General features: G+C 46.0%; 1 protein-coding gene across 1 annotated transcript in view; it reads right to left on the bottom strand.

Annotated features, from left to right (window-relative positions):
- The window catches only part of LOC115098474 (mucin-2-like), a 105219-nt gene extending 97428 nt beyond the window's left edge, over positions 1 to 7791 (bottom strand). The window contains exon 1 of the mRNA XM_029615001.1: positions 7655 to 7791. Within this exon, the coding sequence (XP_029470861.1) occupies positions 7655 to 7751 (97 nt within the window). The 5' untranslated portion in view covers positions 7752 to 7791. The remainder of the gene's footprint in view (positions 1 to 7654) is intronic.
- Positions 7792 to 15333: the final 7542 nt, after the last annotated feature.

Genomic DNA, 15333 nt, shown 5'->3' on the forward strand with positions numbered 1-15333 from the left:
ATGCAGTTCCTTGCATTAAAAAATGCACTGAAGCATACAAGTATACTTTCTGGGCAGCCCCGTCACAGTTTATAAAATACAGGCATAACCTTGTGTGCACATACTTATGAACACTGTTGAAAATTACACGCCCTAAGAGCTTTCAAATTGTTTGAGTCTCTTCAACCTTAAGAACATAAGAACATAAGAAATTGCCATGCTGGGTCAGACCAAGGGTCCATCAAGCCCAGCATCCTGTTTCCAACAGAGGCCAAACCAGGCCACAAGAACCTGGCAATTACCCAAACACCTAGAAGATCCCATGCTACTGATGCAATTAATAGCAGTGACTATTCCCTAAGTAAACTTGATTAATAGCAGTTAATAGACTTCTCTTCCAATAACTTATCCAAACCTTTTTTGAACCCAGCTACACTAACTGCACTAACCACATCCTCTGGCAACAAATTCCAGAGATTTATTGTGCGTTGAGTGAAAAAGAATTTTCTCCGATTAGTCTTAAATGTGCTACTTGCTAACTTCATGGAATGCCCCCTAGTCCTTCTATTATTCGAAAGTGTAAATAACCGAGTCACATCTACTCGTTCAAGACCTCTCATGATCTTAAAGACCTTTGTTTATCATTGTAATGTGCCTAGAATAGTAGGTAATTAGAATACCAATATTTCAAATAAATAAAACATAAAAATGTTATCAATATACTTTTTCTCAAAAACTACTCCCAAAACATATGAGGGAACTGTAAAATACTGTTACACTTGAGCAATGGTCCGGTGTCGTGAACACCACCCAGAAGGGTGGCCCCAGGCGGAGAGAGACAGGGGCAACCGGAAGGCCCCCGATGATGGCCGGGAGAGAAGTGCCGCGGCAGGAGCACACGGAGCTGGGCAATGGCTGGCAAATGGAGCAGAGCACCCACTGGGACAAAGTCCAGGCCGGGTCTAGGCAGGCAGCAGGCAAACAGTGTCAAAGTCCAGGCTAGGTCAGGGCAGGCGGCAGGCAAGCAGAGTCAGAGTCCCGGCTGGGTCAGGGCAGGCGGCAGGCAAGCAGAGTCAGAGTCCAGGCTGGGTCAGGGACCTAGTAGCAAGGTAGAGAGCCCAAAGGCCACACACACACACACACACACACACACACACACGGCAGGGCGGAGGGCCCGAAGGCCACACACACACGGCAGGGCGGAGGGCCCGAAGGCCACACACACACACGACATGGCGGAGGGCCCGAAGGCCACCCACACAGCAAGGCAAGGCAGGGCAGAAGGCCCGAAGGCCACACACACCGCAAGGTAAGGCAAGGCAAGGCAGAAGGCCTGAAGGCCACACACACACCGCAAGGTAAGGCAAGGCAAGGCAGAGGGCCCGAAGGCCACACACACACCGCAAGGTAAGGCAAGGCAAGGCAGAGGGCCCGAAGGCCACACACACCGCAAGGTAAGGCAAGGCAAGGCAGAAGGCCCGAAGGCCACACACACCGCAAGGTAAGGCAAGGCAAGGCAGAAGGCCTGAAGGCCACACACACACCGCAAGGTAAGGCAAGGCAAGGCAGAGGGCCCGAAGGCCACACACACCGCAAGGCAAGGCAGAGGGCCCGAGGACCACACGCACAGCAAGGCAGGGCAGAAGGCCCGAAGGCCACACGCACAGCAAGACAAGGCAGGGCAGAAGGCCCGAAGGCCACACGCACATTGCAACCTCATTTTCTGGTATATCCAGCTAGCCAAAACTATTTACATGGATGATAAGGAGTTTCACAAGACACTGAACAAGTCAGAAAAAAATCATCGGCTTCCTTACAGAGAATATTACAGTTACTGCTGACCTCGGGAGTCACCATGTTATACTTTTCACTACCTTTTCTCTCCTTCAGCCCTATGGGAGAGCTGGTTGGTTTTTCCTTCAGGCATACCCATGTCAAAACTGTCATCCAAGGGGCACACAAATACATTAGCACAAAAATTCCATGACGATACAATACACCATCACTTTTACCAGGGCACTTTTCACACCCCACGACAGTCCTAAACCTATTTATACAAATCTCCCCTTCCAGGCTGGTTTTCCCCAAACACATCACTAGTAAGGACTTCTTGAGACAATACCTCAATACACAGTTCTTTCCTTCTCAGAACAACCAGCTCTGCACCTTTTTGGGTAAATTCTTGGGAGGAAGTCAACACCATTCCACTCGCTGACCACTGGCCTCTCCACTTCACCACTATGGAAAACTCCTCTGGAGAAGGAGGACATTTCTCCTTTACATCTATATTAGGTTCCGCGGACCCCACACAGAAGGAGTACCTCAGGGCAGCTCCCCACTGGGTGAACTCACCCTACTCCTACACTTTTCCTTTTGATGGATGGTAGTTCCCTTGGGAGGGAAGATCCCAGTTCCTTGCATTCTGGTTCTTCTTGGCTTCCGGTCCAGTCCTGGTGAATGGACGTCTCCTTCAATTCTTCTCATATTTGGGTGTCTCCCCTTGAGGGGAAGAGCCCCTGCAGGTTCCCATTCCATTTGAAGGGTCCCCCGGGCCTCACAAGCCCTATATTGGGTACTCCAGTGTGATCACATTCCTGGAGTCCCTGCTTCCCAATCTATACAAGAGAGGGCAAGGGAGGAAAGGGCAAAAACCACTAAAACCCCACTCTTTTATATCTTTTGCTTCAAACTTGGGATCTAATAGGAATCCTTCCCGCCCCCAAATTTTAAAGGAAAAGACATATATCTTTTCCCCAAATGCATTACATCACATCACTCAATGCTCTCTTTATCAAGAAATGCCATCCAGTGGCCAAACATCATTATTACAAACTATAATTATTTTAAACACTTTTTCCTCCCACAAATAGATACATCAGAATTTCTGGGGGTATCTCCCACCCAGATCCTCTGTACTCCCGAGCTCAAATGACAGACACAAATGGATAGCTCCCTACATTTGCAGAAAAACCTGTATCTCTAGTAGAAAACCCGGACTCTGGATCTTCTGTTTTTTGCTTCTCAAGTAATACCTCTGATAACTGTGTGGCTTGTCGGCCACCTGCATAAGTGACTCCAGCCCTAGCGCCAGAGAAGGCAGCCTCTGCTGTTTGTACAGCCTCTGTGCTTGTCTCATTAGTGAAGTCATCTCTGGCACCCAAGAATTGTATGCCTTCCAAGCCAGAACCTCTTCCTGCTGGGGCCTTGTTATCTATGTTTCAAGACCTACACCTTTCCTCTGAAAAGGAGTCAGATTATGCTTCTAGCTCTATGCTTGCTCCAGGCTCTGCTTCTGGAAATCCAATCCATGCTACTCCAGACTCCATTCCCAGGAATGTACTCCCAAAGGCAGCATCAGCATTAGTTCCACAGCCCACTCTGGAGACCTAGCTAGCATCCTATACCAGCACCACCAGCAGCTGTTCCACAGTTCACTTCACAGACTCCACTCATCCAGCAGCAGCAGAAGCTGTTCCAGGCTCTGCTCTGCAGACTCCACTTCAGCCAGACTCTGTTTTCAGTTGGGCTTGGGGGAAGGGGGAGGGGGGGCATATATGCTAGGGCATATAGAAGCTTCCCTTTTTAGGGGGTGGTGATGTAAGGCTCTGTGAGCAATGCTCCCCTTCTGTCAGCGGGGGGCGCTCAGTGAGGATCATGCAGGTGGCCATGTTTCCTTGCACTGCCACAGGATGTAAGCCTTTCCCTTGGTGAGTTCAGTAGCTCAGCTTGCATCCAAATCTGGTCCTTTTTGTGGCCCTCCATTGCTCTAGCTCTGTCTCTAGTCTTGTATTTGGCCTTCTGCTTTATCTGTTTGGCCCTAGTTTTACGGCCTTCTTGATCTGTGTATTTGTTCTGTCCTGTTGGTTGTCCTTGTCTGTTTGTCCCTAGTTTTGTGGTCTTCTGGTTTTGTTTGTCCTGAATCTGTCTAGTCCTGGGTTTGTTCTGTCTGGTTTTGTGGGCACCCTTTCATTTCCCTGACCCAGTGGCAGCCCAGCCCTGCCCTTGTAGGTGTCCTCTTAGCTCTCATGGGTGCACCTCCTGCTAAGTCCTGCTGGCCACAGAACCTGAGGGGGGAGCTGGCCAGTCCAGGCAGAAGATCCCGGTGTCAGGCCAGTCCTGGTCTTGTTCTAGCCAGCTCTAATTGGGTCCAGGCCCAGGCCCATTCCTACTCTGAGGGTTATCAAACAATGACAGTCCCACCATCATACCATAGTCAAGAAATATACTAAAGGTTAGTCCAATAAAAATATATCATCTTTTATTATTATTATTATTATTATTATTATTTTTATTATTATTCATTCACCTCTATTTCCTTGGAAAGGGAGAATGTAGAAAAGTTATAGATGCTTTGTCATAGACTGCTCTCCTTCTCTTTTCTATGTTTCTTTAAAATATATCTTTCTATTTCAATACCTCCATAACCTTTTCTTTGCACTGAGTCTGTAACTGTACACACACTCTCTCCCTTCTCAAAGGCGTTCGTATCACTGTTACAAATCAAGAACACAGCCCAGCATAATCGTGTCCTGCCTACTTACAACTTGGGGTGGAGGAGCACAGTCAGGAAACTGGGAAGGGGGGAAGAGAGGTAATGCCCCCTAATGTCTGATGATGATGCTGGTCCTGAACCTGTCCTCCTAGGTCATATTACCTCTCTGGTTTCTCCATATCATCCATGAAAACTGGGGCCTAGAACTGGACAGAGTATTCTAAGAATGGCCTTACCTATGTTGAGTAGAATTAATTCACACATCTTACGTGTGATATTCCTTGTACAATATCACAGGACATTGCTAGCTTAGTTATAACAGCACAACATTAATGTTATGTCACACTTCCGTTCAGACAAGGTCCAGTAGCGATAGTGATCATAAATCTACATTCATTTCATTGACTGGTTAGCATTAGAAGACGTATTTTGAGTTAATGACTTACTTGCTGAAAACTAATGGTATTTGTCAGGTACTGAAACAGAAACCCACAGAACCTAGTCCCATTATTAAGTTTTAGACCTTTGCACATACTGTTTTGCAAGTTTATGAGCTTTCATTTGGCACTTCACTTATGACTATATATCCAGAAGGAGTTTGCACAGAAGACAGATAAGAGCCTCTTTTATTATATCTGTAAATAGGTATACAGCTGTGATAACAGGCTGTTGGATATTTAATTAGCAAAAGAAACATTTTTCTTTCATAGGCAGAGAGTTTTTCCACTGTTTAAATGATAAATATGCCAAAATTGTAACATTTTGGCTGCAGAATTCCAGTTGTATAAGCGGTCACTAATTAGTTTAGCAGTTTGGGGATAGACTGATCCACTCCTGGTTTTATGCCAGGTGCATGCATGGTTTTATAGTTCAAATTTACTTAAATGCAGAGTTCTAGTAAACTATCATTCTTGGAGAAAACTCGATTTGTTTGCAAGCTACAATACCTTTTATTGACCAGATATAAGAATTATCCAAAGATGTTGTGCAAGAGCTTTTGAGACCCAATCATTTGTAGGACTGCATTCTGGCTGCATTTTTTTTTCAGGACAGGTTGATCCAGTTTTGATTTTGCCTCACTGTATGTATGGCCTTGTCAGTCCAATTTCCCCAAGAAAAGCGGGACTACAGGTTCTTGTTACCAGGAAATTAGAACTTGGACTGGATTACCCTGCCCTGTTCCTGTTCTTTGGAACCCTGCTCTGCTCGTCGGGGTCCTGTCGCTGCGCCCCGCTCCTCGGATTCTGGCCCTGCGCTTTAACCTCTGGGATCCTACCTCTGCACTCCCGCTCCTCGGGCTTGCCTCAAGCGCTGCTACGTCTGGGACCCTGCCACAGCGCTCCCGCTCCTCGGGACCTGGCTCAGCGCTGTTACAGCACTAGACCCTGTCTCGGCGCTTCTGTCCCTCGGGGTCTGACTCAGAACTTCTACATCACGGGATGCTGTCTCTACACTCCTGCTCGGGACTTCTCAGCATCTCTTCATTACAGGACTGTGTCTCTGCGTTCCCGCTCCTTGGGGTATCTCTCAGCGCTTCTATTTTACTAGTTCCTTCTACTGTGCTTCCGCACCTCAAGCAGTGCCTCAATGTCTCTACTCCACTAGCTCCTGTCACCGCGGATTCCCCGCTCAGAGCCAGCCCCACATGATCCTGCCTTACTGTCTCCGGAACTGCTGCAGCATCTCCTCCCTTGAGGCTGTCGCTCTCTCTCTCCTCAAGGGTGCCTCGCCCTGAGACTGAAACTGATCTCTCTGACACTCCCTGCTTCCAGCCGCCAGTTTCCTCTGGGACCAGCTATACAGAGGCTCACCTAAGACCAGCCGGCCCCGGCACCCAAGGGCTCAACCTGCGGGGAACGAGGGCTGGTACCGCTGAAGTTCCTGTTTGCCTCTGTTCCCATCCAGCCTCGCCCCCCGACGGTGGGGGACCTGTGGGGCTCAACCCCACAGGTAGCATCAACCCCACCTCGGGGCAAGGGTCCACAATTCCTAACAACAAGGCAGAACAGATGAAATATGTTATGGACATGGAAAAGCAGAAGGAAGTGGAGGGAATGAGATACAAAGGAAAAGAATAGAAATGGAGAAAGGAAAATAGAGAGGAAGGGTAGGTGAGAGACTAGAAAGAAGCAATGAAAGATATGAAGAAGGAAGAGAAAAGATGGCAATGAAGGGAAGGCCATTGGAAGTAAAGAAGAAAAATGGGATGGGAGGTCAGAGAGTATCATGGACCAGACCCAGTATGGAGAGAAAAAGGGAGAAGAAATCCATGATGGAGGAGAGAGCGTTGACTAGGAAAGGAGAGAATACAGAAGACCGAGTCAAAGGGAAAGCACTGGGGATGAGGGGTGAGAAAGAGAGGGCTGTGGTTTTGGTAGAAAAGGGCAAGGAATCTAAGGAGATATTGGAACAGGAAGAGAATGAGAATTGAAGGAGACAGCATAGGAGAAAGGAGACGAGGAATGAGGAGAGCATACAGGAAAAGAAGACAAGCAGAAGAAGAAAGCAGAAAGGGCAAAGGAAGAGAAAGTGTTAAAATATTAACTCGGAGAGGGAAATGAAACAGAAACGAAAATGAAAGAAAGACACCGGCAAGAATGAGGATGCAGAAATAAAACTACGAGATGAGGGAGAATAAACAGAAGTGCAAGGACAGAAATCAAACTGTAGACATACAAGATGAAAAATCATTTATTTTAATTCTGGCAAGGGTTTCCTGCCCTTTTTGTTGTTTTTTTTTACATGTACTAGGTAGCTAGTCTAAATCAAGAGACTCCCCCAGAGGTAGGGGAGACAGCTGCTATCTGTTCTTCTCATTTATCCCTGTTGTGATCCATGTAAATAAGTTCTTTTTTCTAGAAGGAGTGGGCTAGGGATTGTGCCACACCCTGCTATGCCCTTTTCAAAATTGCCCCCCCCCCCCCCCCCGGCACCTCTGCATCTTTGACAATGACTTCGGATACTTCTTATGTCAATAGAAGATGAATGAGCCAGTTGTAGCTAAATATGAAAACACAAACTTCAAGAACCAAAGGAATATTAAAAAAAAAAAAAAAAATGCATCCCAGAGAAGTAAGAAAAAGGTCACAGAATTTATCAGTTTTACTGAGTCTGGGATTTTCCAGTGCCCTGTATTTGTAAGGAGGTGTTCCTGCTAAAAGCTCCAATCAAAGGTGCACTCACCTGCAGAAGAAGAAGTGAAGATACAACGGGAAAGCAGGAGGAATGTTAAATAATAATTCCTCCACATTCGTACACCGTGCACTGCAGTCTGAGCCATCCAAGAGAAGAGAGAACGAAAGAGCAGAGGACACTGTGCCTCTCAGTACAGACTTAGAATGAAATGATTTCTCAAAGAAGCAATGCACGTCCCAGCCACTCCTCAGACTTTTGAACTTTAGCTTATGCAGGGTATTAATAGAGTCCTCTATTCTCATAGTATCAGTTATTTCTAACAGGTAAACTATAAATAAAAATCCTATCCAAATAGTGCAGGGTTACATTTAAAACATTTACCACCCCTTTCTACTGGGTGAGGAATACTGTAAATTATTTCCCAAGAGGTAAGGAAGACTGGAGTAAAAAAAAAAACCAAAACAACTAACTAAAAGAATGCTAAATTCTAAACATTAACATATAACTATATCACTTCAATCTCCAATGTCCTCTAAAAAGACAATGACTCGCACCATTTAAAGTTTTCAAATGTAAACCTTTTATTTTAACAGCTGGTGCTTCTAAGCTGGCAAAAGAGTTGTAAAGGAACTTTAGAACAAATAAATATTGCATGGGTACAACATATGATACAGTGTGTACACATTTAACATATTTTTAGCTAAAAAACGCATCCAATAAATATAGGGGTAGATTTTCAAAGGGTTGCGCGCATAAGATACACGCGCAACCCCCGAAAACCTACCCCTGCCTCCCCCTGCGCGCGCCGGGCCTATCTTGCATAGGCTCAGCGGCGCGCACAAGCCCCAGGCCGTGGGTAAGTCCCGGGGTTTGCAAAAGGGGGCATTCTGGGGGCGGGGCACCGGCTTGGGGACATGCCGGGGGCGGGACCGAGGCCTCCGGCACAGCCACCCTGCTGGGGGATGGAGATCAGGCAGGCGTAACTTCTTCGATAAAGGTTAGGAGGGGGATTCAAGTAGGGCTCGGGGGTGGGTTAGGTAGGGGAAGGGAGAGGAAGGTGGGGGGAGGCGGAAGGAAAGTTCCCTCGGAGGGAACAGAGGCAGGCTGCTCGGCTCGGCGCGCGCAGGTTGCACAATTGTGCACCCCCCCTGTGTGTGCCGGGTTGCGCGAACAAATCTAAGCCCGCGCGCATGTTATAAAATCTGGCCCATAATGTGCATTAGAAATCTTAAAAAGCCCTTTTTAAGAAAAATTTAATGTACTTTACCTTTAAAAAAACACACTTGTAATTTAAAATGCCCAACACATGACAGAATTATTCGATATTCTTAGCTAGTTATTCCAATAAAAAGCAACTTCTCTATTTTTGAAATTAAACAAAGGAACTAGAAAGCACTATTTATCAGATAAGGTTATCAGTTTTTAATTACAGTGTTGCATGTTGTGCTTAAACTGTCCCCTTTGTTTGAACTTTATTTTCTTGTTTCAGATACAGATATGATAAAACGAGAAAATTAGAAAAAAAAATATGAATAGCTATTGCAATGGTATAGGGCCTAATTTTCAAAAGCATTTGCATATTTAAAATTGGGTTTTACAGGTGTAAATGCATTTTACTCGAGTGAGCTTTAGATAATTGCTACAATATGTGCCATTCAGTTGACCATAGGATTTACTTGAATAAATGGCTTTTGAAAATTGCTACAATAGTATGAAATATTTACTTGTGTAACTCTTTTGAAAAATACCTCCTAAGGGTTTGCACGAGATGTGGACACTGTTTAAAAATACTATTAAAGCCCAGATAAAATGTATCCCATGCATTAAAAAAGGGCAAAGGAAGACCAAATGACATGCAGCATAGTTTAATGGTGAGGTGAAAGCGGCAGTTAAAACCGAAAGGTCATCTTTCCAAAAATAAAAAGCAGATCCAAATGAAGAAAATATGCAAGACCAAAGCTCTTAATATAGACAAATCTTCAGAATGAAAAAAGTATCAACTATGTTATCCAACTATCTCAATCTTGTAAACAGATATGGCACACTTTTTTGTTCAGAAAAACCACAAGAATTTTGTAATATATCTGTCCTTCATATTCTGACACCGGAACTGCACAAATCAACTTTGTTACTTAAGTTCTTTCAAGTGTTCAGACTAGGGATGTGAATCATTTTTTAACGATTTAAATTATCGTCCGATAATTTTAAAATCGTCATTAATCGGTAAGGGACTCGATACAATAGGAATTCCCTCGATTTATCGTGAAAAATCGTTAAATCGAGTACGGGAATTATTTGGGGGGAGGGCGGGAAAACCGGCACACCAAAACAACCCCTAAAACCACCCCGACCCTTTAAAACCAATCCTTTACCCTCCCCCACCCTCCCGAACCCCCCCAAAATGTTAAATTACCTGGTGGTCCAGTGGGGGGGGGGGGGGGAGGCCTGGCGCAATCTCCCGCTCTCAGGCCATCGGCGCCATTTTGGCTACCACTGATAAAAATGACGCCGATGGCCCGATAAAAAAAAACCCACCCCGACCCTTTACAATTTACCCCTTTGCTTCTCCCACCCTCCCGACCCCCCCAAAAACCTTTTAATTGTACCTGGTCGTCTAGCGGGGGGTCCGGGAGCCATCCCTTCAATCATACCCTCGGTGCCGGTGCCAGACTGGTTTCAAAATGGCGCCGATCACCTTTGCCCTTACTATGTCACAGGGAGCGACAGTCGCTCCCTGTGACAAAGTGAGGGCAAAGGCGATTGACTGCCAGTATGGCGCCGATCGCCTTTGCCCTCACTGGCGACCGTCGATCGCCTTTGCCCTCACTGGCGACCGTCGCTCCCTGTGACATAGTGAGGGCAAAGGCGATCGGCGCCATTTTGAAACCAGTCCGGTACCGAGGGTATTCAAAATGCAGATGCTGGTTTTTAAAGCCTTAAAAACTGAGAGTCTGTCTTATCTGGCAGTACTTCAAAAACAATACATGCCAACCAGTAATTTGCGGTCCCAAGGCAAATTGTTGTTGCAAGAACCTTCTATTAAACAGTCTCATTTGATGGAAACTCGAAAAGGGCTTTTTATGTTGTCGGCCATTGTTGTGGAATGCCTTGCCTGAGTCATTGAGAAATATTGATGATGTATTAACATTTTGCAAGCAACTGAAAGCCTTTTGATTTTGCAAATAGTGTTTGATGCTGCAGTGTTTTTTTTAAATTACTTTTAATAGACTATGGATTGTTTAATTTAAATAAATATATGTTTTATTGTATTTTATGTTGTTTGAATCCGCCTAGCAAGGGTGTCCATTATAGGCGTAATAGAAATTGTTTCAAATAAATAAATAACATTAGTACCAAAAAACCCTGGCTAAAACACAAATAAAAACCCACAGTAGGCTCAGTGAGGCTTATTACTTTGGCCCCTATATGTAATAAATTAAAACAACAAAATCCTCTTATTTTTCAGCTTGATTCATTGGCGTACTTGGGCCTCTTAACTGGCACTAGAAGGAACAAATTGGCTTTTTTGGTATAAAATGTGGCTTTAAAAAACAAACACTAAAGCATTGCAAAACATAGCTAGGCTTGCCAACTGCATGGTTTTGGACCAGACAGCGAAATTTTCAAATGTGCTGTATAGTATCCGGTCAGAACTACTGACCAGGCACTGAAAATCAAGATTTTGCAAGGGGCTTCTCTTTCCCACAGCTTCCTGGTTATAGGGAAAGACAGAGCCAAGAGCTCTGGATGGTTACTATCAAAATGGAGAGGTCCTTTACTTTTGCAATAGCAACGGGTGAACTTGTGTATTTGGGAATAAAACTTTCTAGAGACATTTCTCAAATATATAATACAGCTCCGTGAGCGTCTCCACGGGGGAAACGCCATTACCCTGGGCTCCTTAGGCGCGTGCGCATGCTGTCACCATGCTGATATAGCCCATTTCCCGCCAAAGCGCACTCCGCCCCCGTCCTGATGTCAGACGCCCAGTCCTACTTAAGCTCCCCGTGGACCCCGCTACGATGCCTTGCAACCGGGTCCCTTGCGGTGCCCTGTTGCCCCGTGCCCCAGCGTGTGACTCTCTTGCACGCCGTTCCTGCCTGCCTGCCTGCTTGGTCTACTTCGTGACTTGCTCGCACTACTAACCTTTAGGGATGTGAATCGTTTTTTGACGATTTAAAATATCGTCCAATATATTTTAAATCGTCAAAAATCGTTAGAAGCGCGATACAATAGGAATTCCCCCGATTTATCGTCAAAAATCGTAAATCGGGGGAAGGGGGAGGGGAAGGGGGAGGGTGGAAAAACCGGCACACTAAAACAACCCTAAAACCCACCCCGACCCTTTAAAATAAATCCCCCACTCTCCCGAACCCCCCCAAAATGCCTTAAATTACCTGGGGTCCATAGCGGGGGTCCCGGTGTGATCTTTTACTCTCGGGCCTGCGGTGCGTTGTAGAAATAGCGCTGGCGCCATTTTGTTTTTTGTCCCCCGACATCAGGAGCGTAGGAGATCGCTCCCGGACCTCCGCTGGACCCCCAGGGACTTTTGGCCAGCTTGGGGGGGCCTCCTGACCCCCACAAGACTTGCCAAAAGTCCAGCGGGAGCGACCTCCTGCACTCGAATCGTTTTGCCGGCCGTATGGCAAAACGATTCGACTGCAGGAGGTCGCTCCCGGACCCCCGCTGGACTTTTGGCAAGTCTTGTGGGGGTCAGGAGGCCCCCCCAAGCTGGCCAAAAGTCCCTGGGGGTCCAGCGGAGGTCCGGGAGCGATCTCCTACGCTCCTGATGTCGGGGGACAAAAAACAAAATGGCGCCAGCGCTATTTCTACAATGCACCGCAGGCCCGAGAGTAAAAGATCACACCGGGACCCCCGCTCTGGACCCCAGGTAATTTAAGGCATTTTGGGGGGGTTCGGGAGGGTGGGGGATTTATTTTAAAGGGTCGGGGTGGGTTTTAGGGATGTTTTAGTGTGCCGGTTTTCCCGCCCTCCCCCGATTTACGATTTACACGATATTTACAAAAACAAAACCGTGACGATCCGATTCCCTCCCCCCCAGCCGAAATCGATCGTTAAGACGATCGATCACACGATTCACATCTCTACTAATCTTTGCTTCTTGCCTGCTTTAGCACCTGTCCAGGTTCCTGCCTGGTTTGCTCTGCCTGTCTTCAGCTTGCTGCAGGTCTTGCCTGGTTTTGCTTTGCCTGCCTTCAGTTTGCTGCAGCCCTTGCCTGGTTCCTCGCTACCCGACTTCGGCCCGCCGCAGTTCCTGCCAGGTCTCCTTCAATCCGCTTCAGCACCAGCCTACTCAAGATCCGGACCAGAGATTGCCTAAGTCCCAGCGGCCGGGTTCCCATGGGCTCCTCCCGGGGGGGACACCGGCTTCCAGGCTGAACCTCCTGAGTCCCAAGCGGCTGGACTCCCAAGGGCTTCTCCCAGGGGAGCACCAGCTTCCGGGTGAAGCCTACTGTCTACATCAGCCTGGTCTGCCTACCGGCCTGATGCCCTGAGACCATAGTCCAACTAACCCAGGTCTCCCGCAGGCCGGCCTAAGGGTCCACTGTCTAGCTAGTCCCCAACACGCATAGCAGGAGATATGCGCGTACCCAGGCACCTTTTAAAATCTGCTCGGCACATGCTGGCCCAACTTGTGTGCATATCTCCCAATTTTGGCACGTGCAAGCTTTTAAAATTCACCTATATGTATCATTTCTAAATCCCATGGTACCTTTCTGCCTCTGAACAGCTGATTGTTCCATCATGGTTTATTAAGGATTTCTTCTTCTTCCTGCCACACATTTGTCTGCTACCTAATCCTTGTTCTCACTTCTGAACTGACATGTCTTTCATTATAATAGTGTTTTCCAACCCTCTCCTGGAGGCAAACCAAACCAATTGGGTTTTCAGGATATTGGTAATGAATATGCATGAAACAGATTTGCATGCTACTATATGTAAATCTACCTCTATCATATTCATATGGGTAATCCTGAAAACCTGGCTGATTTGGGTTGGGAAATACTGCATTATGTAATTAGGGCTGTTAAATAGGATGTACAGTACACTGTAGATATCACTGCATAATGCAACAAATTTAACTATTTACATTACTGCATAATGCAGTATATACTTTTCAAAATTGGTTTAATTAATACTCATCTTCCAAACAAGGATCCATGTGCACTTTTATGAGAACAGAGCCCCAGACTGTTTTATAATATTTATTTGTTCCATTTATCAGTCACCTCATTTACAAAGTTTGGAACCAATGTGTAAATTCAGCATTCATACACAAGTTAACACAAAACAAGACATACACAATTTAACAAAACAAAATAAAATATCAAGCAAAATCATAAAAAATGTATGAAAAATAATAATAAAACAGGAAACTAAGTTTTATGTGTATAAATGGCTTTGAAAATCAGGCGATACATGAGCTATAAGATTTTTCTACATACATGAACTGATTCCTTTAAAAGATGATTTTAGTTATACTCTGCAATGGAAAAGGATAGGTTTTGATTTCAGTTATACTCTGCAATGGAAAAGGATAGGTTTTCTGTCAATGACACTAGCATAAGGCAGATAAAATTGCACACTACATATAATAGGGATGTGAATCGTTTTTTGATGATTTAAAATATCGTCCGATATATTTTAAATCGTCAAAAATCGTTAGAGCCGCGATACAATAACAATTCCCCCGATTTATCATTAAAAAATCGTAAATCGGGGGAAGGGGGAGGGGAAGGGGGAGGGCGGGAAAACCGGCACACTAAAACAACCCTAAAACCCACCCCGACCCTTTAAAATAAATCCCCCACCCTCCCGAACCTCCCCAAAATGCCTTAAATTACCTGGGGTCCAGAGGAAGGGTCCCGGTGTGATCTTTTACTCTCGGTCCTCCGTGCGTTGTAGAAATGGCGCCGGCGCCATTTTGTTTTTTTGTCCCCCGATGTCAGGAGCGTAGGAGATCACTCCCGGACCCCCGCTGGACCCCCAGGGACTTTTGGCCAGCTTGGGGGGGCCTCCTGACCCCCACAAGACTTGCCAAAAGTCCAGCGGGGGTCCGGAACGACCTCCTGCAGTCGAATCGTATTGCCGTACGGAAAATGGCGCCGGCCATACGGCGTATGGCCGGCGCCATTTTCCATACGGAAAAACGATTCGCGGTAGGAGATCGCTCTCGATCTCCTACCGCGAATGTCTCCAGTGAAGACATCGCCAAACTGTTACCTGAGGCACTAAAAACAATCAACTTAAATGACGCCAACACAGCCACAAACTCCTGGATATCTATCAACGCAGACATAGCCAATACATTATGCCCCATGATAAAAAAGGAAATAAAACAATCCACAAAGCAAAGAGCACCATGGTACACCCCAGAACTGAAAACCTCAAAGCGAACACTGAGACAGACTGAGAAACAGTGGAGACGAACCCCCACCTCAAACCTGAAAGACAAATATAGAACACTACTACACAACTATACAACTGACCTTAACACAGCAAAGCGTAATTTCCACACATCAAGAATTCATGATTACCAATTTAACCCAAGGACCCTCTTCGCCTATGTCAAGGACCTTACCAACCCCATCCAAAATGACAATACGCCAAACTCCAGCAACATCTCCAGTGAAAAACTAGCACAATTCTTCAACGATAAAGTCAACAACATCATTGCCAAGATTCCCCAAACCCACAATGACTTA

The sequence above is a fragment of the Rhinatrema bivittatum genome, chromosome 1 (assembly GCF_901001135.1).
Source record: "Rhinatrema bivittatum chromosome 1, aRhiBiv1.1, whole genome shotgun sequence".
Lineage (NCBI taxonomy): Eukaryota > Metazoa > Chordata > Amphibia > Gymnophiona > Rhinatrematidae > Rhinatrema > Rhinatrema bivittatum.